Source organism: Macrosteles quadrilineatus, unplaced genomic scaffold (genome assembly GCF_028750875.1).
Source record: "Macrosteles quadrilineatus isolate MER2022 unplaced genomic scaffold, UCM_ALF_1.0 Scaffold_8__2_contigs__length_117827958, whole genome shotgun sequence".
NCBI lineage: Eukaryota > Metazoa > Arthropoda > Insecta > Hemiptera > Cicadellidae > Macrosteles > Macrosteles quadrilineatus.
In genome coordinates this window covers 55,622,067-55,647,584 of record NW_026542601.1, presented here as the reverse complement: position 1 = coordinate 55,647,584, position 25,518 = coordinate 55,622,067, and the positions used below count along the sequence as shown (strand labels likewise).

General features: G+C 35.2%; 1 protein-coding gene across 4 annotated transcripts in view; it reads left to right on the top strand.

Moving 5' to 3' along the window:
• LOC129000994 (WD repeat-containing protein 7) overlaps nucleotides 1-23,927 on the top strand; it is a 160,224-nt gene extending 136,297 nt beyond the window's left edge. For all 4 annotated transcript variants that reach the window (XM_054428111.1, XM_054428112.1, XM_054428113.1 and 1 more), the window contains 9 exons: nucleotides 3,726-3,884; nucleotides 4,116-4,179; nucleotides 9,680-9,880; nucleotides 10,524-10,710; nucleotides 11,052-11,169; nucleotides 11,479-11,631; nucleotides 15,196-15,378; nucleotides 16,222-16,326; nucleotides 21,764-23,927. In XM_054428111.1, coding sequence (XP_054284086.1) covers nucleotides 3,726-3,884; nucleotides 4,116-4,179; nucleotides 9,680-9,880; nucleotides 10,524-10,710; nucleotides 11,052-11,169; nucleotides 11,479-11,631; nucleotides 15,196-15,378; nucleotides 16,222-16,326; nucleotides 21,764-21,946 — 1,353 coding nt within the window. In that variant the 3' untranslated portion in view covers nucleotides 21,947-23,927. The remainder of the gene's footprint in view (nucleotides 1-3,725; nucleotides 3,885-4,115; nucleotides 4,180-9,679; nucleotides 9,881-10,523; nucleotides 10,711-11,051; nucleotides 11,170-11,478; nucleotides 11,632-15,195; nucleotides 15,379-16,221; nucleotides 16,327-21,763) is intronic.
• The last annotated feature ends 1,591 nt before the right edge of the window (nucleotides 23,928-25,518 follow it).

Sequence of the window (25,518 nt, the reverse complement as noted above, 5' to 3'; positions counted from 1 at the left end):
AGCAGGTTCCATGTGACTAGATGACAATAAATCATGTATAGATTTACTATACTCTGATTTAACTTCAGGCTGACTTTCTAATTTTCTTTCAAGTGATAGGAATCTATTACGAGCGCAAAATGATGAGTCACCAAGAGGGGGATGATTTTTCTTTATCGGTAGCCTAACAAAGTAGCGTCCATCTGAATCCCTAGAGACCGTGTTTATAAAGTGATGTTCACAAATTTCTTGTTCAGATGTTACATGAAGTTTGATGGGAGGTTCTTCTAGAGTCCAAAATTTCTGCAGAGAATTGTGCAAATCAATATCTTGAGTACTTAATAAAGAAGAAACATTACCCTTGCATTGAGGGGCTGTTTTGTGAGGGACTAAAGCAGGAAGAGTTGGGACAGAGCCTATGATAAGATATCCAAATACAGAATTCATGGCAGCAGGAAGATCCTTGTTAATGATGATGCGTTCACCAGTGATTACTTTAGCGAATAGATCAGCACCTATGAGCACATCTATCTTACTAGGCAAATGAAAAGTTGGATCAGCCAGGACCAAATGTTTGAAGTATTCTTTAACATTAACTGGAACTTCTGAGTGTGGGAGGTTTGAGGTTATTCTCTCTAGAATAAGGACTGGGTTGTTATCAGCAATCGTTTCTCCGCTAAGAGATGATATGTTAACTTTTGACACACCTTTAGATTTAACTTCTACTGATGATAGGCCATCTATCTTGGAATTACTGGAAAATGTCCGTTTAAGCATAAGCAGGTTAGCAATATTTTCTGTTACGCAGCTTACCATAGATGCGGAGTCAATAACGGCTCGGGCTACAACTGTGTTACCGTTATTAGCTTTCAAGTGTACCAATGCAGTGGCTAGCAATATAGTGGCATTAGGGTTCGAGGAGACAGCTACAAAGGGAGGTTCAGGGTCATCATATGTTTTATTCATTTCCTTGGGCGTTGGAGCATTATCTTTAGGCTTTTGGTTAAGCTTATCATTAGGCCTATTATTAGTTTGATGTAAGAGGGAGTGATGTTTCAGTTTACAGTGAAAACATGTTTTATTTGACTTACAGTCTTTGACAGAATGAGCAGTACCTAAGCAGTTCAAACAGAGGTGGTTTTTCCTCACAAAATTGTACCTTTCCTGTACGGACAAATCTTTCAATTCTGAGCATTGGTAAATGTTGTGATCACTTTTACTACAAAATGTGCATGTGGCGTTTGAGTCTCTGAAAGCTAGTAAAGTAGTGCGGTTTTGGTTCGGTGTAGATTTATATAGACCTATCTGAGAGGAGTGAGGACTGGACCTCTTGCTATTTTGAGCGAAACCTACATTGCTATTGCTTGAAGTAGTTCTGGGAAACTGAGAGTTAGAGAGGTTAGCAGCTTCTAAGTAAGCACATTCATTTTCTAAAAATGTTATTACTTCACCTACGGTTGGTAGGTCTTGAGAATTAACGCGTAAGCTTTCAAACTTTTTGCGAATGTCTGCGGGTAATTTCCTTAGTAACATGGCTGAGAGCAAGATATTATCCTTGGCTATGTCATGATTTAGTGCAATGAGTGCTTGGGCATTTTCGTTATACTGAGAAATGAACGAGCGAATGTTCTTGAGGGAGGAGTCACTTAGGTTAGGTAAGTCTATTATGTTGTAGAGGTGTATGCTTATAATTTTCCTACTGTTTTGATACCGTTTTTGGAGAAGATCCCATGCTACATCATAGTTTTCAGCAGTGATTGGTAAATTCTTTATAAGATTGAAAGGTTCTCCCTGTAGAGTAGAAAGCAGATATTGAAATCGCTCAACTTTGGATATGTTTTCATTATCATGAACAGATACTTGAAACAGGCTTACATAAGGCAACCATTGTTCTGGTTCACCATTGAAAGTTTTGAGAGATAGAGGAGGGAGTTTTAGAGAGTGGCTATCTTGGTTTGAGGAAGAGCTACTATGGGGTAGGCTACTTGATGGAGTATTTGTGTTTAGAACAGGCCTATGACTTGTAGGATCTTGAGAAAGGTGTTTCTTCGTGAGAGTTTGAATTCCTACATATAAGGCAGATATAGTATCTTGTAATTGAAAGAGTGTATCTTCTTCATAATCATCGGGAAGCGTGTCACTATTGAATAGTTTCTCAAGGGAGGTTTCAAATTCTGAGTATTTTCTAAGTGTTTCTGAATCTAAAAGTTTCAACTTATTTATTTGTTCTTGGGACAAATCAGGTAATAAATCTAAAGCTTGAATGTTAGTTTGGATTTTGGCTAAACGATTCGCAATTGAGTTTAATTGCCTAGAGAGGGTGACGAATTTCATTTTTATTGTACAACAAAACAATTATTCTGAGTATTCAGAGAGATAGAAATTAGAGATTGTCATTATTTTCTGCAATACGAGACACAGATAACAGATGGCATTGTTACATTAGTGCTATTAGTGGTTGCTATGAGCATTACAAAATACCAAATTGTATAGTTTGATACAACATTGAAATGGCAAAATAAATTACAAGAAAAACAATATGCGTAAAATATAGAGGAATCAAAGTTTGAATCAAAGTCCTTTGGATATTGACCTTTTAGATCTACAGTAGTCTTGATAGTCTTCTTACTTCTTACTGATGAGAAAGGAGTGAGTAGTTCATTTTTAAGGTTGCAAGTTGGAGTTTGAGTAGAACTAATTGTGACTTATAGTTACCAAAAGAGCTGAGTTTCAGATGATCCGGCTCGAAGGACCATGTAGAATTTCGGTAGCGTGTAGAGTGGACTGTATTTATAAGATAAGCGGAGTTTGATTCTTCATGACACAAATTACAAACACTGAGATACAATTGACAAATAGTTTTAATATTAACAAATAAACTTTCAATAATTTCACAGAACCTTAAAAGAAAGAGATTAATATTACAAAAGAGAGAGAGGGATCTTCATTGCTTGATGTTTTGTTTTCAAATAACAAAATTACTAATAGTTAATTGTTAAAATCACATGTTGTTTTAAACATTAAAACAAGTTAAAAATCAATGTCATCTGTATTTATTTTTAGATGAAAGAAAGCATTATTATAAAAAATCACAATTACACTGAATATTACAGAACAGGGACTATAAAATAACTTACCATACCTTACCTAAAAAAAGGTATAGTTGATGCTCGAGCCCAGTATGTCTTTAAAAATAAAATGATTCTTGTTAGTGAATTTAGAAAATCAACGTGTACGGAAAATAAATTATTGGTTAATCTTAATTGTTTTTTTAGTGGAACTAATTTAAGTATATTTCAACAGATATTTGAGTAATATTGATTTGAATAGAGTAGATAGTTGGGCTCAGTTTAGCTTTGCGGAGGTTTCCCAACTTGTGTTAGTCTGAAATGTCCAGGGTAGACAGTTGGGTGCATTATTTGCCACAGTATAGCTCTGCAAAGGTTTGCCAACTTAGTCTCGCATATTGTCCAGGTACGGGAGGCAGCCCAGGCCCATTTTAGCAGAATTGGGTTGTGTTGGACCCAAGGGTCGCAAGGCGCTGGTAGTTAGTTGGGCACAAGGTAGCTCTGCGGAGGTTTACTTACTTAGTCTTGTATGTTGACCAGGTATACGTTAGGCAGCCCAGGCCCTGCTGTTGGCAGAATTGGGCCGTGTTAGACCCAAGGGTCGCAAGGCGCTGGTAGTTAGCTGGGCACAGTATAACTCTGTGGAGGTTTACTTACACAGTCTCGTATGTTGTCCAGGTACGAGAGGCAGCCCAGGCCCTGCTGTTGGCAGAGTTGGGTCGTGTTGGACCCAAGGGTCGCAAGGCGCTGGTAGACAGTTGGGCACAGTATTTGCCACAGTTTAGCTCTGCGGAGGTTAACGCCCCAGCGCAGCCACCAACACAGCAGCAAGGGCAGGTACGGAAGTTTCAAGATTTTTTTGTTATCAGCAATATTATGTTTATTTTAAATGTTCCTGAATCCTCTACACATTTCATAATTTATTTCACAGACTAAACTTTTAATATTAAGCTACTTTTATTGCTAAACTATTACACTTTTTCATGCAATTAGGTATGCTTGGTCTGGTTATTAAATTCTCAAAATTATAACAACACCAACAGTAAAGTTTGATTGTTTTCATTTCAGACAGGACAAGAACAACCTGTCACTCACGAAGAGGAGGAAGAGGAAGAAGAAGAAGGAGCAGAGGGTTAGTATTTTTAGTTTTGTTTTTAGATATAGCCAGGTTTTACCCTTCAAATGTGGCAGCATAGAGAAATTTATCCATGTGAGTGTTTAGTCTAATTTCTGAGCTACGTCACCCAAAGTGACTGTGTGTTTTTTTTTCAAATAACATTTTTTGCAGAAACAAAACTGATTTGGCAAACAATGGCAAAAACATACCTTGATGGAAGGAAACAGTACTTTAAATTTAGTGAAAGTAGCATGTAGAAATGCTACAGAAGAATCTACTTCTTAAGGTGAAATCAAAAACAAACACAGTAATAGGAAAAACAATTACATGTGTCTATCTAGTACATGCTTATTTATGTTTTTTATGTAAACTGTGTTTGTGTTTAATCTATTCCGATGAAATCTTAGCAACGGTATTCTTTTGCTGCTTGCCAAAACATAGTATAAGTTTTATTTCATGCTATTTACTAAATTTTAAGCATTGTTGGCAAGGTATGTTTCAGCCTTTATTTGTCTTGCCATGCAAATCTGGGGCTATAAAATCATACTATCCTACTATAATATTATAAATGTGATAGTTAGTGTGTTTGTTTGTTTGAAGTTCAATCACGTATTAACTATTGGACAGATTGGGCTGAAATTTGGCATGATGATAGCTCACATTCCCGATAAACATATTGGCAAAAATCCTTTCGGGCTCCGCCTCAGTGGCTCTGTAGTTCCCCATGTTAACCTTATGAGTATTCATATTTAAAAGGAATTAAAAAATTTAGTCAGCTGTTTCAACTAAGTTGGTTCTATGATATGCAATAGCATTAAAAAGTTGTGCTTTTGATAGTGTTGAGCACTGCAAACTGATCCAAGTTAAAATCTCTCTAGGTGTAAAAAGTACAGAATTGGCTTGGTTTTGCTCCTACCTTACAGAAAGGAAACAATATGTAGATATAGAGTATTTTACAGATCATCAGAAGTTTATGTATAAAGAAAAATTTGCTTCTCGTCCATTACCAATCCAATACGGTGTCCCTCAGGGATCTATTCTGGGCCCTTTACTGTTTCTATGTTACCTAAAGGGGCTACCTAGAATGATGGGGGACAGAAATAGAAAGTGTGTCTTTATGCAGATGATACCAACGTCATTGTCTCAGCCAACAATAAAGAGAACATAAAAATATCATCCTACGTTGGCTTATCACTGATTAAAGACTTTTTAAATAGTACAAATCTGCTATTAAACTCCAGTAAATCAAGTTTTTTTTTTATCTTTTTCAACAAAAAAAAAAAAAAAAATAGAATAAGTCCAACAATATTCCTAGAAGATGAAATACTAAATCATTTAAATGAAATCCAATTCTTAGGCTTGACTATAGATGAACACCTATCTTGGGACAATCATATTATGAATAAAACCTCAAGTGGTCTACATGCTTTGAGGAGACTGGTCTACTCCTGTAATATTAAAACCTTAATATCCATATATTTTGCTCTAATACATTCACATATTGCTTATAGTGTTTGTATATATGGATCAACAACAAAGAAGAACATGGATACAATTCTGATTCAGCAAAAAAGAGCTTTAAGAATTATCTATTATATTATTAAAGCGATACAATCAAATTTTATGTAAGAGGTTAAGGCCATTTACCAAATAAAAATATAGGCATATGGCATATCAAAATAAACCTTAGAGTGTTTAGATTTGCCAAAAAGTATTGATATGGACAAACTACCTAAGGGCTCTGCCCCACGGGCTGATTTCCAAAGGGCTACGCCTTGCATGTTTTGGAAGTTATTATTCGATTAATTTAGTGAACAACAGCTGGCCAATGGAATTGACAATATCGTTTGTTTGTTTACATTTTTGTTTACCTATTTTATTATTTACTTTTATGTTCTTAAAAGAAGTGCGGCGAATGGACAGTGAAGCTATTTCTAGCTGTTTGATGCAAGTGAGTGATTAAAGGTGTTCGAAACACGATGAATATGGGATTAAAAACTATGTATGTTCTTCGTTCCAAGAGGTTGTCACCGATCTTAAACAGGTCGCAATTTCATTGAAAAGTATTAAAGTAAAGTATTAAAGACGTTGTGAAAGAGAGCTGCGTGTTCAGGTACAACCTCGGCCAACCTTAGGACGTAAGGGATGAAGGTTCCACTGCTTTTAACACCCTTTCAGATGACAATTTCTCAAACTTGGGCCCTTTAAATGAAATATAAAGTCAAAGTTGATTAAATTAATTTAATGGTGGCTTCTGTTCACCCGTGAATTCGCGGGTAGAACCTCTTGTGTTTAATTTAAAATCAAAAGATTCTGTAAAACATATTTTTAAAGATTTAAAAATATTCACAGTTTACAGTTTATACATTTATGAAACAATAAAATTTACATTACTCGGCAATAGGATTTTGATTGGCAATACAACACATTCTTATAATACTAGAGCTCATCGTTTAGTAGAACAACATAATTTGGAATTTTTCAAAAAGAAAACAACATATTGTAGGAAATAGATTTTTTATGGCCTTCCGGGAAATATTAAATTGGAAAAAAATCAAAATAAATTTTTGAGACTATTGAAGGCATACTTGATTGAATCAACTTTTTACTCTCTCCAACATTTTTTCTCATAGTCAAAATTAATATAATTAAGACATAGGTACCTGAAAATTATAATTAGAAAAATCTTTGCTGGACGTGGTTATTCTAGGATATAGTAATTAATTACTGTATGTATATAATCCGTATTTTACCTATTGTTTTTATTAATTTTTAAGACTCAGTTGTAGTTATTTTATTTTTATTTTTTTCCATTAATTCTTTGGAGTGATGTGTGTAACGTATGTTGTATATATTATCCTAAGAGCTAAAAACTCAACTGTGGGATGTATTTTTAGATATTAATAATATTAGGCATAATTTAGGTTAGGTCTGACTCTATTCTTTGTAAACAATTTACATATTACAGAATAAATAAGTTTTGAATTGAATTGAACCAAAGGGTGCAGCACTATTATTCTTTTTTTCATTTATGACAACAGCTAATCTATATAAATAAAATTTGAGTTTTGTCTGTACATTGCTCAGAATCATAATTTTTTTTGGTTATTTTTATGTTTTATACATCCCAATTTCCATCTGTCTGTCTGCCTGTCTGTCAAGGCCCAAGAGCCATTTTACACGGCCTTCTCCTGAAAAACTAGAGTACCTATCAAGATCCAAATGATTTTAATGTATTCACTGGATTAGCGAGAGTGTCTTTAGCTATTAAAATATGGCCTCACTACTTTGTAAATAAAATTACGTACGTTTAGAAACATAATTTTATGCGATTTTTGTCAAGTTTTCTCCCAATGTTTGTCACATAACCATCTATGAAATAACGAACAGCTGTTCAGATAAATAACTACACGAAAGTAAAAAAGAGAAAAATAATAGCCACTGTAACCATAGAAAAATGTCAATCCTCTCTTGAATAAAATATATTATTTATTGCTTTTGTTATTACTTTCTCCCCCTATACCATAGTGTATTATTGTTTTTGTCAAAATTTTTGAGTTTGAGTTTTGAGTGGACTGATCATTAAACATTTGCTTTTAAAATGTTTAAAATGTTAAAATGTTGTTTAAAATGTTTAAAACGTGTGGATATATTCGTTTAGGGTCCCCCTGGACCCAAAAAAGTGGTTTTCGAAGTGATGTCTGTGTGTTTGGATGTCTTAATGGGGATTTTCCCATTAAAAACTGGAAAATCGGATTTTCTCAAAAATGGCCCGAACGATTTTGATAACAATTTAGTTTGTTGTAGCCCTTTAAATTCTGAAATGGGGATTTTCCCATTAAAAACCCCCTCTGCTCTGTTGGACACAGACCTGGAATTGTTTGTCACATTACTTCAAGTCAGGCTAACATGTGACCTAAGCCCTCAAGGCTCGCACCATTTCTGGCATTTCGATTTTTTATGACCTACACATCCCGGTCAAGGTCGAGCTTCTTGGCGCGGAGAATGTCCTGGATGTAAAGTGACACACAGGTCCAATTGTCCTCACCCTCCATCATCCTCGGTATGACTGTGTCCACCGACAGCAGTTCTAAACTGTTGAGCCTCCACGCAGGGCCTTTCCCAACGCTGGCAGTGGAAGAAAGTGAATTCCACGTCATCGGGAATGCCTGGGCAGTATATGCAATCGGGTGACACGGCTTTGCCCTTCCTGAACAAGTACGACCGGAAAAAGCCGTGAGAAATTGGGTGAGGTAGAAGTTCACCTCTCCGTATCCTATATATCTCCTTATTGAGAGCGTCTGCCCACACTTCTGCACCGTACAGGAGCACGGACTGGACTGCAGACATCAACAGCCTTCTGCGGCTGGACCGCGGACCACCGACATTGGCCATTAACCAACTAAGGGAAGAAACCACTTAAGCGGCCTTGTCCCCCGTACAGGTGATCTGGTCTCGCCAGCTGAGCTTGCTGTCAACCATGACCCCAAGGTACTTTGCGGCACGAGTGATTTGGACTTCAATGTTCCCCACCCTCAACGGCATAGGTACATTATTGATGTTGTCAATCCTCTTTTTAGTCAGAATCACAATCTCAGTTTTGCTCAGAGCATGTTCTGCCATCCATGCGTTAATGGTGCGCATGACTCGATTTAGTTTCAGCTGGGCAAGCTCAATGTTACGTGCAGCTATTAAGGCGGCAACTTCATCTGCATACCCAACTAAGACAGTTTCATTAGGCATCTCGGATCTCAAGAGGCTGTCGTAGGCGACATTCCAGAGGTCCGGGACCAGTATGGATCCTTGAGCAGCACCAGAAGTTACCTTCATCGTCCTGGAGCCTTCTGTAGTGTCATAAATAAGGAGGCGGAACCGGAGATAGTCCTCTATAATGCGCATCAGGTACGCCGGGACCTCGCGGAGTTAAATGCGTGCGCGGAGTTTCGCACATCAAGTGTTACAAGCAGCACAACCCGACGAGAATAGTTGTTATAAACTGTAACTAACCCGACGAGAAGCTGTAACTAAATAACATTGTAAATACAATGTAAATTTTAAGTGTTTAACAAATAATAAATCATAGAGTAAAGACATAGAAGAGGAGGAAGAAAACAACAATTATAGGCCTAATACTCAAATGTTCAATGTATCGTAAAAGGTTTTAATAAATATTATATTCTTGTATTGACACGAAAACCTCGTATAATTCTTTCCTTCTTTTCCTACACATCAGTGTTGTCAGATATAAAATATCTAAATTAATAGATAATTTGCGCGCTTGCTACAATCCACCGCGACGCGAGCGTTCAGTGGTGTAGCTTAGCAGTAGCTACCCAGCCATCCCATGCGGTGTTGCCACTTCAAACGCCGCGGCCTGTAGTTAAAGGAGGACGTGGTATAACTGCAATAAACATTTTATACTTAAATGCCAACCCCTTAGGAAGGACTGGTACTCTGCTTGTGAATCATAAAACTTATTAAGTATACTATTTTTAATTGTACCCAAATTTTGCAGAGTTGTGCGTTCGCAAGCCATCTTCACTAGCGGAGCTGAAGCGCAAACAAACTACAGCCGTAGTGTTGCTGGGTGTGATTGGAGCAGAGTTTGGACAAGATGTTGGAGACGCCACCAAGAAACGAGCTGAAGACCAGAGACGCAAGAGTTCTGTCGTAGAGGGTTTTGGCATCGGCAACAACAATCTCGCCAGGCTTACAAGTTGGTGTCTAATTTTGTTTACTCTCTGTATTCAGAAATTGTGTAAAAAGTAATAGAGTATAAAATCATGTTAGAAGTGATTGTTCAACAATCAACATAGTGTGACAATGTTTTACCCCAACGATCTTTCTAAGTGTTAATGAATTTACTGAGATTGGTTCAGATATCATAAAGTGAGCCAGGGAATAATTTGTATAAAGAAAGTGTTTTACTTCAATATTGATACCACAATACATAGCTAGTCAAGCATGAAGTTATCTGAAAAGGTTGTATATAATTCATTTCATGTACACAATCATATTTGTAGGCCACAATACACTTGTCCAACTTAAATATTTATTTTAATTATTATTTTTCAAATATAATATAATTTACAAAACGATATTTCATGATAAAAACCTAATTAAATAAAAAATAAGTTAATGCTATTCAATATTAAAAATTAATAGTCTGTCGTTGGTGAAAAATTATATTTACAATAATTTTGCAGGTTAAGTAAAGTAGATCAATTTTTTTTATCTCCTTATTGAGTAAAAAATATACGAATATACCTCCTGTAATCTTAGCTATCTAGTGCCTTGTAATGAATGTATTTTTTAAAATATGTATGTTGGATAATGAGTTAAGCATCTTTCCTCTGTAGGTCTTGCGCTGATGCACCTACTTACGACGCCGCCCAGTGCACGTCTGCCAGCCCACACACCACTGCGCCGTGCAGCCATTGATCTGATTGGCCGAGGGTTCACAGTGTGGGAGTTGTACATAGACGTAAGCCGAGTACTACTAGCCTTGCTAGAGCTGTGTTGCGATGCTGACAAACTTGTTCCCAGGTAGGATTCCTTTGAATGTCGTTTTGATGATAGACTAAATAATTGATAACAATTTTCTGTAAAAAAAATCTTGAACGATGTATTCTGAATAAAATAAAAGAAACCCAAAATTCAATAAACTACTGATGCTCTGTAAACTGTTCAACATATCTGTGTAGCTTACAGTGAATACATTATCATTTTCTTAGCTTCAGGCCACAGCCACAATATGAGAACATGAAACCTATTCATAGATATATTAGCTATTTTTTCATCAGTGTAATTTAATTGGGCTTTTCTTCTACTTGTGTTTCAGCTATTATTTTGTGCTGTGTATTGCTAAGTTGGTAACATTGTTGCAGCATGAGCTACGGACTGCCGCTCACCCCTGCTGCTGACTCCGCCCGCACTGCCAGACACGCTCTCACTCTGATAGCCAGCGCCAGACCTGCGGCAGTCATCACTACACTGGCTAGAGAGGTACACAGGATCAATAACCAATTGCACTCAGGACAGGTGCCAATAAGCAGACATAAAAAGAAACAACATTTTGAAAAAACACTTTTCTTTGGCCACTGGTATTAAGCATTAGCCTGTTTTTAGGCGAGTGCATTTTAGTGGTAAAGGCAATCTATAATAAATTTATCCAATCTGTTGTGCAAAAAGACTGTGGCCAGTACAGCTGGCCAACCATACGATTTTGACAACCTAAAAGTAGTCTTTTGATCGCAAATAGTTATTTACTGTTGTTCCTGACCCACAAATTGCTACTTTCTAATAACTTTGCAGGTGGCAAGGTATAACACGCTGCAGCAGAACGCACAAACGTTGAACGTCAACCTCAGCAACAACGTGCTGCATCGCTCCAAGACTGAGATTCTGCGTTGTGTGGAACTTCTCATTGATAAGATGTACACTGAGATATCGGACCTGCTTGTAGAGGTCGGTTAACCCCTTGAATTCAGTATTTTAATAATACATTTTTTTATGTTTTCCCTCATCTCATGAACACCAAAATCCAAATTATTTCATACAAATTTTTTTGTACCCTCGCACAGTAAATAGAAATTAAAAATATGTATAAACATAAGATATAAACAGTGAAAAGTAGGAAAATATCTGATTTGAGGTACAATTTACAGTAAATCTACCTATCATGTCAACTTCCTTCCATCCAAACTGTTCAGTTTATATGGGTCTCTCCCACTTAAACCCAGTCACAAACAGGTGAACTCCTCATAATTTGCACACCAAACCTGACCTAACTTACAGGCACTGGATCTTGGTCGGATAACCTAAAAGATGTCAGTTAAAACAGGCAAATATATAAAAATATACAGTACTGAGAAACAAATGAATTTTTGGTAAAATGAGAATGAAAACTCAGCTGCATACCAATGGTTTGATTTGCAATGTTTTCTATTTAGTACGGTGCAATTAAACCTAAACCGGGACATCCAAAAAAAAGTTTCAAACCAGCGCCAAATTGTTGAATACACTTCCCTCAATATGTAAAAAAAAGTTACACTGATTTGCCGGCCGGTTGTGGGTAGGAGGATGTGAAAACGGGGTGGGGAATTTTATTCATAAGTAATTTTGTAAATTTTGTTAAGTTACACTTTTTATTTTCCTTTTTAACACATATATTGCTACGATTTACTAATGACTTACCTACCTGAAACAACAAATCTACCTAGATACGTGAACACAGTGAACTTTCTACAGTTTAAATTCATTAGTGTGTTTTATCATTGATTATTTATTAATCTTGGTATGAATATTTAGGTAAAACAGACCCACGAAAAGAAGAAAAAAATATCGTAATCCAACGAAGAATTTTAAAATGGCGGCCATTTAAATATTTTAAATTTAAAGTGCAAAAAATGGCTAATTTTATGAAAAAATGTCATGAACACTTTTATTTAGGTTTTAAAATTCCCTATCAAACGACACCAAGGTCAAAAAGATCGAATAAAAAATAACTAAAATATAACGATATTTAGTTGTAAAATTATTATGATCAAGGCTACGCTATTCAGGTTTGCCTCATTTTGCAGCAAAAAAACGTGATATTTAATTTATTTTTTATTATTTTCATCATTTTAAAAGCTAAATAAAATTTTTATAGACTTTTGTTCATAAAATTAGCCATTTTTTGCAATTTAAATTTAAAAAAAATTAATTGGCCGCTATTTTGAAATTTTAAATTGGATTAAGATAATTCTTTTTCTAACGAGAGTCTATTTTACCTCAACAGACATACCAAGTTACATAATGATCGGTTAAAAATTCAAAGATAAAATAATGTTTATGTGTAAAAAAAAACAAAATAGCAAATATCTGGTTAACGAAACGATTTTGGGAAATAATTTATTTTTCATTTTCTTTTTATTTTAACCCATAGAACCATTTCCTGTAGTTTGGCTGTTTACTTACGGGACACCCTGTAGGATGTCTCACGTTAAGTGAACCAATAGCTAACTTTTTTATTATGAGTAATAGAGTTGACTATGGAGCACTCCCCTTTACTTTTTAGATGTTTTTTGGGATGATTTCCAATTTAAAAAATATGTTTGCCATTTTCCAATATGGCCGACAACTTTGTTATTTCTTATGGAACACCCTGTGGTTTATGATTGTTTTAGAATTTAAATGGAATTTAAAAACATTTTTTATTTTGACATTTTCTCTTAAAAACTACTCGTTTAGGAGTTACAACGTGTTACACTTATGGAAAAAAGGCTTGCTGTGTACATTCCGCATCCTGTAGCTCATAAACGAATAAGTTTATAGAGAAAATGCAAAGAACAACAAATTGTTAAAATCGCATTTATATCTTAAACAGACCATGAAATACAGAAGGTTCCAATATTAAAGTTAGCTGCCATTTTGGAAAATGGTGGCAATTTTTTTTACAAGGAAATCAATATTTTTATCGTATTTTATTAAATTAGAATGTAGTTGCAATTTTTACAACCGTTCATAGTTGATAGGTATTGTATAGTACGATTGTGTTTGAAATTCAAAATTGATTATTTTTGTAATTCATTATATTAAAAAAACGCACCCTTTACGAGCCTCCCTTTTTGAAAACCCTCCTACCAAAATCAGAGACTCAAATCAGTGTAACATTATTACACATATTAAGGGAGGTCTTTTGAATAATTTAGCACTCATTAGGATCTTTTTTATGGGTGTCCATGGTTTTTCTCCATTTATAAAACAAATCTTTTTATAATTTCAAGAAAAAACCACATTTACCCCCCAATATTTCCTGAACCGTTCATTGTAGATAGGTATTGTATGGTATCATTTTGTTCGAAATTTTATGTAGATTATTTTTGTAATTCATTGTGTTTTAAGAAAAACGCACCGTTTTTGAGGTATTTGCAAAAAATTTAAAAAAAAGTCCTATTTTCACCCCATTTTCACCCCCACCCCCCCAAACCCTACACTCAAATCAGTGTAACTTTTTTTTACATATTGAGGGAAGTGTATTCAACAATTTGGCGCTGGTTTGAAACTTTTTTTTTTGGATGTCCCGGTTTGCTCTTTTTTTAAGCTAATTGCACTGTACTAATTTGTTAAAGTTCTGTACTCAAGTAGCAAAAAAGTACCTATGCAAAGTGATCATTACATAACTATATTGTGAAAAGACGATACCTACATCCTACAGCACTGCAAATTTTACTCTTGAAATAGTATATTACGTTACTAGTCCTGAAAATAAGTGTTTACCGGACGAGTGTGGTCGTTCCCGTGCGAGACGAAGTCGAGTACGGGATTACCATACGAGTCCGGTACACACATTTTGGACGAGTTACGTACGATAGTTTACGCCATACTACTTAATTCGTACAAATCCTTATATATTTCCACCAACTAAAGGACTAAACATCACTAGTCATAACCTCTGAGAGAGGTTATGTTTTTGTTTATAACCAAATCATTGCCACGCAAATACAGTATAATCAGCTGATTGGTGTCCAGTAAAACTCATTGCAGAACAGTATTACGCAATGAAACCCCATTTGAATAAGCTGGCGGCAAACAGCTGTTTTCTGGACTAAATCCTTGCGTGGGAAGTTCGTCAAAATAATGTAGTGTGGCGTAAATAGGTTTTTAATGAATAATAGTTTTTGTTAGAAAAAGAGACAAAGTTGAATTTAAATCACTCTTATTATCATTGCTGTCTTTATATTTTCACACACACATCACCAAAATAAAATTATTAACTCAATTTATTATGGACAATTACGCTCTAAAACTTACTAAAAAGGTCATTGAACATTTTCTGTCTTTTACTTTCTATGGTGAGTTTTCGATATCTTACTCTTATTTTCCCAACCAGACAATGAATCCTAGCATTGGTTATTCCAGGCCTAGTTGTATACTGCACTAACAATATTGGTCAACCCTAAACTTAAAACCCCCATATGGTAAACAACTCTATAGTTTTTATCACTAGAGGCAGGTGTGATTGTTTTTACATCTTGTGGTTTACAGGTGATGGACATCATCCTTCACTGTGTAGACCCGGGACATCTCAAGATGAAGGGACTGAGTGATGTGTTCCCGGCGATCTGCCGCTTCAACCAGGTCAGCCACTGTCCGGCCACACGGCGCATCGCTGTCGGAGCCAAGAACGGACAGATCGCATTGTACGAACTGCGCTCCTCCAAGTGCCAGGTATCTCTACGCAACTTATATGATAGCATAAATAAGGTTACTGACCTGTCATCGATCAGTCCTATTGTTTCTAGTGTTTAACTAGTTTTGGGGTTTTAACCCCATTTACAAATCCTTATTTGAATTTCTTCTCGTCAAACATGAATTACTCAGCACTTGCCGTTGTCAAATTTAAAAATGATTTACACATGACAAAGAAACAAACATGAAGAGACATTTACTTTTACTTTGAGTCTGGTTTCATCTTTGGCCGGCCTCGCGTATTCGTATTCTAAATATTGTAAAAGTAAATGTCTCTTTGTGTTATTTAATCAATTCTGGAGACACATTATGAAAAAAATCTTGTCATATCCTTCATAAAAAAAGTAGACGATAAATTGTAATTTTGGCAGATTATATGCTTTTATAGACTTAGTAATAGAAATGTATGGTAGAACAACTCAAAAGAAAAACATGCTATTATAACCATTGAAAAATTGTTATTTAAGTAGTTAGTAAAGCAAAACTTAAAACAACATAAACTGTTACTGGGTTTGGTCTAATAGTTTTATAACTCATTTAGTTTTTTTAGAGGGTAAGAGAACAAAAAGTATTTCATTCCTATAATATAAGATGGAAATCTCTGACTGTGAAAATTAACCATGACCTAGAATTTTTCAAAATGAAACCATCTCTGTTTATTATTTATCAAAATCTAAACAGCTCTCAAAATTTAACTTAACCATTTTTAATTAATATAGCTCCAGTACAAACATTTATTACTAGATTGCAAGTGTCATTCATACACTATAACGGCTGACAATACTCAGGTAATCGATGAATCAATGTAATGTTTGCTTCCAGCTTATTACAGCCCATGGTACTTCTATAACAGCGCTAGCATTTTCTCCTGATGGCAAAGTTCTCGTCTCCTATAGTTGTGGGGAAAATCGACTCTCCTTTTGGCAGGTTGGTGTTAATTAATTAAATTTTATACTAGAGTAAAATCTACGGGCATTCTTTGCATAGATTTGTTTAGAACCTGACCAAATAATTAGTCTATGTCGATGGGTATTGTGATCATAGTGAGTTTACGAGCATATGAACACTGAACAGTAATATTTCATGTGTATTACACACACTATGACTCAGTGTGCTGTGAGCAACTCTTGTGTGGTCTACAGTTGGAAACTTGCAAGCAGAAGACTGGATCACATACCTGAAACACCTGATATTTCAGTAGAAAACCAGTTTAAACTCCTGGGTGTTACTATTGATGCTGATCTCTCCTGGACAGACCAAACAACTTAACAAAGAAGCTGTTATCTGGGATCCATGTGGTGAAAAGGATGAAATGGACTGCAGGCATGCAACAAGCTAAGACAGCATATTTTGCTTTGGTGGAATCCCATCTCAGGTACAGTATGGATTAATATCATGGGGAGGAACATCTGAAACCAACCTTAACCTCTACAAAATCCTGGTACTTAAGAAGAAGGCCATTAGGGCTCTCATGGATCTTGACCCTACGGATCAAGAGAAGCCTTTAAATTGCCAAAGCTCCCAACAGTCATAGCACTTCACATCAGTGCAGTTGTTCTATACACTGATCAGCTAGACCTTCCCAGTAATGGAGATTTTCACCCATACCAGACCAGAAGAGCAACAGATTTCAGCCTTCCTGCACACCATACAACACAGTTCAGTAAGAAACCATCCTATATCGGCCTAAGATCATCAATGCACTGCCCCAAGACCTCAAGACTATGAAAGGAAACTCACTAAAACATGGACTGCGAGACTGGCTGGTGAAACGACCTGTTAACTTAACCAAATATTTTTTCTATCTCTTATAAAGATAGAAGACCAGAAAATACTTGTTAAGCAAGAGTTCTGAACAAACATGACACTATTGTATTTCTTGAAGAAAATAATAATAAATAAATTTGTCTATTGTCTAAACTACTTGTGACAACAATCCGAGTCCCAGTAGGTTCTGAAGACACTGAAGACAGTAATATGCCTCAGTTCCGTGATCGACCGTTGTGTATAATCACGGCACAGACAGTAATTATTACAACCAACAAATACCCCTGCCACAGCAAACCTCCAGACTAAGCAAATTTCCATTTGCCTGAATTGATTTTCAATTAATCTATTTAAATAACATTAATTAGGTTTAACGAGTACCTAGGTTTGCTGCTACAGGGAGGCTAATAAAAAATGTTTTTTTTGTAAAATATTAGTAGCTTAGTATAAAATAAATACATTAGCCAAGTTTGATCAAAATATTTTCATAAACAAGCAAACTACAACATTTAACCTCTTGGAGTCCACGCTCGCATATATGCGAGCAGACGACTGTCGCGCCAGCGGTCCACGCCCGCACATATGCGAGCTGACGTCAACTTGTTATTTTCGTGCTCTTTTTTGCTGTCAGCTGTTACACTAATACGTTGTGTTTAGTATTGATCTGTTCAGGGGAATCCAGGGAATCATGGGATATTTTGTTTTGTTCTATTAGTCTTGCATCACTGCTAGTTCTGAATCGTTTTCGTTCCGCTCCCAGCTGTCACTAGTGTTACTCAATAATACGTACGCGAGTTGTTTGTTTTTGTTTGTGTTTTGGTAAACATTGTGTAATGGATTCGCGATCTAACAAACTTCGGGACAACGAAATATCAGAATATTTGTCTCGAGATGATTTTAGTGATTTATCGGACGGTGAAAGTGACAGTGAAGAGGGGTTTATTTATTCTCATCAACGATCTACGGCGACAAGTGTTCCTGGACCTGCAGGGGATGCATCGAGTTCAACTAACCTCTACAACGATTCCATTCCTGGCCCGAGTTGTTTTGACCCAAATGATGTAAATAGTGTATATAATGTAAGTAACAATGATTATGATTTAGGCCTACCTGAGGACAACTACATGCTTAGTACCATAGAGAATATTTTTGAAGAAAATAGTGTTAGGCCTATTTCTGAGAATGAAAATGATGCAAACTTAGGGTTAGTTGTTGATGAAGAAGACCTTGTATATATGGATGTAGATGAAAATGAGAGTGAAACAACAATGCCAGGACTAGTTGCTGACCAAGAAAATTATGAGGCTGAAGATGATGCAATGATAGGGTTAGACTCACTTACTGCTGAGGAACATAGGCATAACACTACAGATAGGCCTGTGACTAATATTAGAGTTAGGCCTAGGCGTAATAATAAACGAACAGGTAGACCTGCTAGGCCTGTGCTTGCAGCTAAAAAAAAGAGAAATAAAGGGAATAAGAAGCCAGAAATAACATTCCCGTGGAAGTCAAACCAGACATTCTCTCCCACATTGTTTGAATTTGACAACACAACATCCGGAATCGATAATGACATACCTAAAGGATCGTCGTATTTAGAAATGTTTTTACAGCTTTTTACCATGGAACTGATAACTCATATTGTATCAGAAACGAATTCTTATTTTACAGATGTAATTACCAAACTCCCAAATTATGCTTCTGTTGACGAGCTAAGTACATGGAAACCGGTTGACGAGGATGAGATTCTCTGCTTCCTCGCCTTGTGTATTCTAATGTCTCAGGTCCGAAAAAATAAAATAAATGATTATTGGTCTACAGATTCACTACTGGAAACAAAGATCTTTGGGCAGGTTATGAGTAGGAATCGTTTCAAAAATATATTGAAAACCCTTCATTTCAACCAATTTTTTGTGCCCAATCCTAAATCAATTGGCAGGATTCACAAAATTCGACCAATTTTATGTACGTTGAACAAAATGTTTGCATCTAAATTCAAGCCCTTTGAAAAACTGGCGATAGATGAGACGCTATTTCTCTATAAGGGTAAGTTAGCCTTTAGACAGTACATTCCTTCAAAGCGAGCACGATTTGGAATCAAAATGTTTGTGATCTCAGACTGTCTAACAGGCTATGTTTTGAACATCCTTCCCTATTTAGGATCAGAAACGGAACTTGAGTTTGCAGAATTAAAAGAAAAAGTAGGCATGACGGGGCAAGTGGTGCTAACACTAACAGAACCCTACTTCGATAAGGGGCATAAATTGTTTTTGGATAATTGGTACGTTTCACCGTCACTAGCTCAGGAACTGATGAAGCGCAACACAAACATGTGTGGAACAGTCAATCCCAATCGACAGGGTTTACCAAAAAAACTAGCCCCCTTAGATGTAGGTAAAACAGATGTACATTGTACAGAAAATATGATGTACCTACGTTGGCAAGACAAAAGAGAGGTTAGGATGCTAAGTACGATGCATACCAGCGACATGATTGGCATAGGGAAAAACAACTGGGAAACTGGGGAGGAAATCAAAAAGCCCTTGTCAGTGGTGGACTACAACAAAAACATGGGGGCTATCGATATTGGTGATATGCAACTGTCCTTCAACTGTTCTGCAAGAAAAAGTATCAAGTGGTACAAGAAACTTTTTTTCCACTTCTTGGACGTAACAATCAGAAATTCATATATTCTGCACAATGAAGTCCAAAAAAGAAACAAGAATTTGCAGCTATCAGATTATCGCAGGGAGCTCGTCAGGCAGATTTTAGAACATCACCGTGTGATGAGAACCAATATTCAAGGTGGGCGACCATCAAAAGGCGAGATTCCGCTCCGTCTCACCCAACGACATTTCCTCACACCAATCCCACCAACTGATAAAAAGTTGAAACCTCGTCGCTACTGCCATGTTTGTTCAAACACTAAGCTTAGGCCCCAGAAAAGGAAGGACACACCGTACATGTGTACTGAATGCGGCGTTCCTCTTTGTGTGTACCCTTGCATGAAGGACTACCACACACTCCAACAATTTTAGAAAGTAAGTTGAATGTCTCTTTCTTGGGTTTTATTTATTTTACATATGATTTTGTAGTAGGCTTGGTACAAATTAGGCTTCAGCCTAACATAATTTTATATCAAAGCTGCTGTTCCCACCTTGACATTGCAAACATATAGCCTACTATATATATATATATATATTATATATATATGTGTGTTTATGTGCTTTACACAATTTATAAGTTAAATTATAACATTAGATTACAAAATGTAACTTTCTACCAGCTTTTATAAATTTTCAAAATTATTTTTCTAAATTACAATAAATGGCGTGCAAAGTCACATTTTTGCGATTTACGCTTTTTCGTTTTTTTGAACATAGCTCGTGTAAAATATAGTATTCTTTAGTTGTTGTATATATTTCTATGTAAGGAATTAAATTGTCTAACAGATGTATATAATAGATTTTTAATATCAAATAATTTGTACTTTTACAGAACCATTACTTTTGAAATTTATGTTCGATTTTTTTTTTTTTTTTTTGTTTTTTAAAAAAAAAACAAAAAAAACTCTAAAACTTTTAATTTTTTATGTTATTTTCTGATTTCTCTCTTCATTGCAAACAAAATAAATATATATATTGATATGTTTACACTATTTACTGATTTTATACAAATTTTTAAAAAAGTATCTACATTTTCATCGAAAAAAACCCGGACTGCAGTAAATCACTGACATAGCTAAAACCGGACTCCAAGAGGTTAACAATATTCTCCTAAAGAATAACATAAGAATTTTTAATTTGCAATTTTTTTAAATTTTTTCCGTAACCAATAGCTGTTCAAAAACACTTTGGTATACTAAATTATTATTTGTTTAAGCTCTTTAAAATGGTCTAGAGAGAAATTGGGAAATTTTGTGTTATGAGGGCAAAAAATGAGAAAAGCCTAGTTTTACCCCATAACCCCCCCCCCCCCCCCCCTTAAACCCTGTTCCCATGGTCCGATCATGCTGGTTCGTGAACTCATTCAGTGTATCCCGCCTTACACTTTTAAACCAAATGACATCAAAATCAGTCGAAAATTACTCAGGTTATCGCGTTCACATACGTATATATATACAAATTTTTACGAATAGTTTTTTTGGCCTCTAGGGACATCAAAATGAAAAAGTATATTTGTCCCGTCTCCAGGTCTTACCGTGCCACCTACGGTAATAGCTACTTCCCTATAGGAAAATTCGCTAAAACACACAAGAGACATCAATACACTGGCAAAATCCACCTCATCTTTTCAATATTACGGAGATTACTACTTTTAAATCCTTTGTAAAAATAAGTGTTCTAAAGTTGAGTCTCTCTTAAGCTCTAGTCACAGTCAAACGAGTTAGTTCAAATCTGACACAGCTATTACAATGAAATGAATGGTTGAATGGGTGAGTGGACCGGCTAGTATAGTAGTGGGAGAAGTAAAGAACAAGGTGTGCAGTCAACTTAATTTACCCACAACCCTTTTAGTTCAAATCTTGCATTTTTCTGATAATGGTCTTACACATAATGATATGATCATATTTTGATTCTGACTGTTACTTTTACAGACTTCCACTGGTATGTTTGGTCTGGGCAACAGTCAGACCAAGTGCACCAAGTCTTACAGCACTTCTCCAGTGGCGGAAATGTCTCGTCTCAACCCCATGAGGTTGGCAAAACTGGTGTGGATCAGCAACCGCACTGTTGCACTCATGTTGGCTGATGGTTCGGAAACTAAATTTAACGTTTAAGTACAGTTCCAACTTGTATCTTTAAAAATGTGTATAGTAGACCCTCTGTTAGCTGACCCTGCATCAACCTCTTCTTATATTAGCCCCTGGAGATGCTAAACTTAAGGTAGTTTTCTCTGCCATAAATTTGAAAAACTTCTCAAGTTGGCTGTTTTAACCGACATCTCAGGTTATCTGAACTCGAGCCCCAGGGTCAGTTAAAAGAGAGTGTACTGTATTTTTTTAGACGTTGTTATATTTAAGTGGTCGGGATGATCGTTATTAATGTTTTGCTTGTATATTATTTTTTGGCTGTGGTTCTAAAACTGTTCACACTTGCTACGAACCTTGAAGTGTAAACATTTTTGTATAAGCCACCAAGTATTTTATGATCTTTAAAGTATTTTAGGGAAGTATATTTAACATCTTAGAGATAAAAATAATAAATTCTGTCTGTGAATAAAATAAAGAAATACAATTGTAATTGTAATGATTTTATAAAATTTGAACATATGTTTTCTTATTTGTTAAAATATTTTAATATTGATCAGTCATTGTTCATCCACCAACATGTATCATTTGAAAAATTCTAGGTAAATTTTGTTATTATTTTAATGTGTATTAATTAAGACTGGTAACTTATACATGTTTGAAAAATTCCAAATAAAACCTTCGCTTTCTGAAACACATGTTGATTGATTATAGAAGACACTTAGACACTGCACTGAACATGTTTTACAACATTTACAGTTGGATTTTTTTTAGCTAGAAACAGAATATCTTTGAAGATGAACCTTTTTAGCTGTAGTGTGATCATGTGTTCAATGTTCATACATGTAAATTTTTGAGGTTAAATCAAAACAAACAAACTGGCATTGTCAATTAGGGGTCGTGTTGTATTACTTATGAAAGAATGCTCACTTTAGGTAAAATTAATTGATTTAGTATACCGTTATTTCTTAGTCTAATTTATTAGTAAACATAGGCTACAGTACTTATTTAGGCTACTGCATTTTATAAACCAAACTAGAATCTTGCTTCCTTGGCATATCGTATAGTATAACGTTACGGTATCCTGTTTGGTACCTGGTGAACTTATCTGATTGCATAAGTGAATTGTTAGAATTAGCTGTTAATCATAATTTACATGGGTCCAAACCTTACTCTATAAAGGTTTATCTCGAGAGTATTTAATTCTTAATTCTGGCTCCATCAACCTCAAAGTAACCACCACTGGAGACAATAATTTAATAACAACTTATTCATTAAGTTAGTTGATTTGGAATTATGAATCACGTCTCTATTTCACAGTAAATATTCTCTAATGGCCAAATGATTTTATAGAAGTAGAGTAAGTTTAAGTAAGTACCGTATATTAAACTATTGTAAATTCCAATTAAGAATTATGCCAGTTTGTTTGTTTTGATTTAACCTTCAAAATTTGACAAGTATAAGCATATGATCTCACCTCATATAACCGCTTTTAGCTCAAAAGATTTAACTGTATTTATCGTTTCTTGATAGACAATAATTATTATTGATGCACTTAATTGATCAAACATATTCATTCAGAAAGTCTTATAGTGTGCTGTAAATCATTTGTTGGTATCATTTTAATTGAGTACTGTATATGTTGGCATTGTGAAAATAGTAGCAAATTTGTCACCCTCCATTAATTTTATATTCTTGGAATTTTTAACTTTTTTTAAGGGTTATAATTAATTTAAAATTTATATTTTAACTTTAATTATTCTTTGATCTTTTTTATGTTACATGAGATTACCAGATTTTATTTATTGTGTAAAATAATTGTTAATTATTATTACATTATTGTTTTGTTATTATTGAATATTTATCATTAGATGAAAATAGTGAAAAAGTACCTATATTAAATTTATTTATATGCCAAATAGTCTTGCTAGTTAATTTGTAGCAAATTCATGTAGAACTTATATAAAATTGTAAAAAATTGTTGTGCTTATTGTAAATGTCCTTATGGAAAATAAAAATCTATCCATTTATTGTCTTAATGTTTTTTCTTTGATTAGCTTATAACACTTGATTGCCATATTTTAGATTCAATATGGTTAATAATAATCCCAGTTATTATTTAACGGTTTGTGGCAGTTAGATAATTGTATCTTAAATACTAAAATGCTGTAGGAAGGGAGGGAAACAAGTCCACTACGAGGGAAGTTGTGAAAGAAGTAGTAAAGGTGAGCAGTGCGGAGTCTGGGAACGGTCTGTGGCAGTTAGATTAATGTATCTAAAATACTAAAATGCTGTGAGAAGGAGGAAAACAGGTCCACGAAGTTGGAAGTGGTAAGGGAGGTAGTAAAGGCTAGCAGTGCGGAGTGTTGGAACCGTCTGTGGCAGTTAGATTAATGTATCTGCAATCTTAAAATGCTCTGGGAAGGGAGAGAATCAGATCCGCGACATTGAAAGTGGTGAGGGAAGTAGTAAAGGCTGGCAGTGTGGAGTGTGGGAACCGTTTGTGGCAGTTAGATTAATTTATCTGCAATCCTAAAATGCTATGGGAAGGGAGGGAAACAGGTTCAAGACGTAGGAAGTGGTGAAGGAAGTAGTAAAGGTGAGCAGTCCTTAGTGTGGGAACCATCTGTGGCAGTTAGATTAATGTATCTGCAATCCTAAAATGCTCTGGGAAGGGAGGGAAACAGGTCCACAATGTAGGAAGCGGTGAAGGAAGTAGTAAAGGCGAGCAGTGTGGAGTGTGAGAACCGTTTTAGGCAGTTAGATTAAAGTATCTGCAATACTAAAATTCTTTGGGAAAATAGTTCTCCTATATGAGTGATTTTTACCATTGACTGTAAAATAAAGTAATATTTTGTGGATTGCCAAATTTTCCATCATAATAAATTGAAATTCCACTGGAACTTAAATAAATAAGTCCAAAATTTGTTGTAACTTGAGTTGTAAAGGACTTGAGTTTCCTTTATATTTCTTCTAAATCAAAATCAACTATACCGAGCCATGGCTCGGTCTCGGCAAGTCCCCTGTTACTTGGGAATTAAAACAACTACATGATTTTGTAGTTTAAAATAACTAGGTATTTTCAAATCAATATTTTTTTTTAATAAGCTATTATGAAAATCCTTTCTTATTATTTAATTTGAAATATTTTTGATTATATCATCGTGTTGGCAACAACTTGGGGTATATTATTATTATTGCCCAAGTAGGATAAAGTATTTTTTGTGTTTTTGTTTTACAAGAAAATACCTAATTCACATAATAGTGTCATATTAAGGAAAATTTTTTTTTCATTCTAAAAAACTGCCTGATATTAGTAGAAGACGAGCAATAAACGCCCGAACAACTACTTCAGGCAATGTTTTGAGATAGTTGAATGTAGAACACTTGCTTGAAAACAATGATTCGCATAATTATGTTAAATGTAAAAAAATTAAGAAAACAATCCTCAAAACGGATCCTGGTGACCACTATTTGTGTAATTCTATCAAAGCAGGCTTCAAGTCTTTAAAAAGTTACATCTGCTAATCGTATGGATCCATGCAGGATTATTTCTGCCTGAACTGCAAAATCTCGCCAAGATCGACAAAATGTCGATTGGT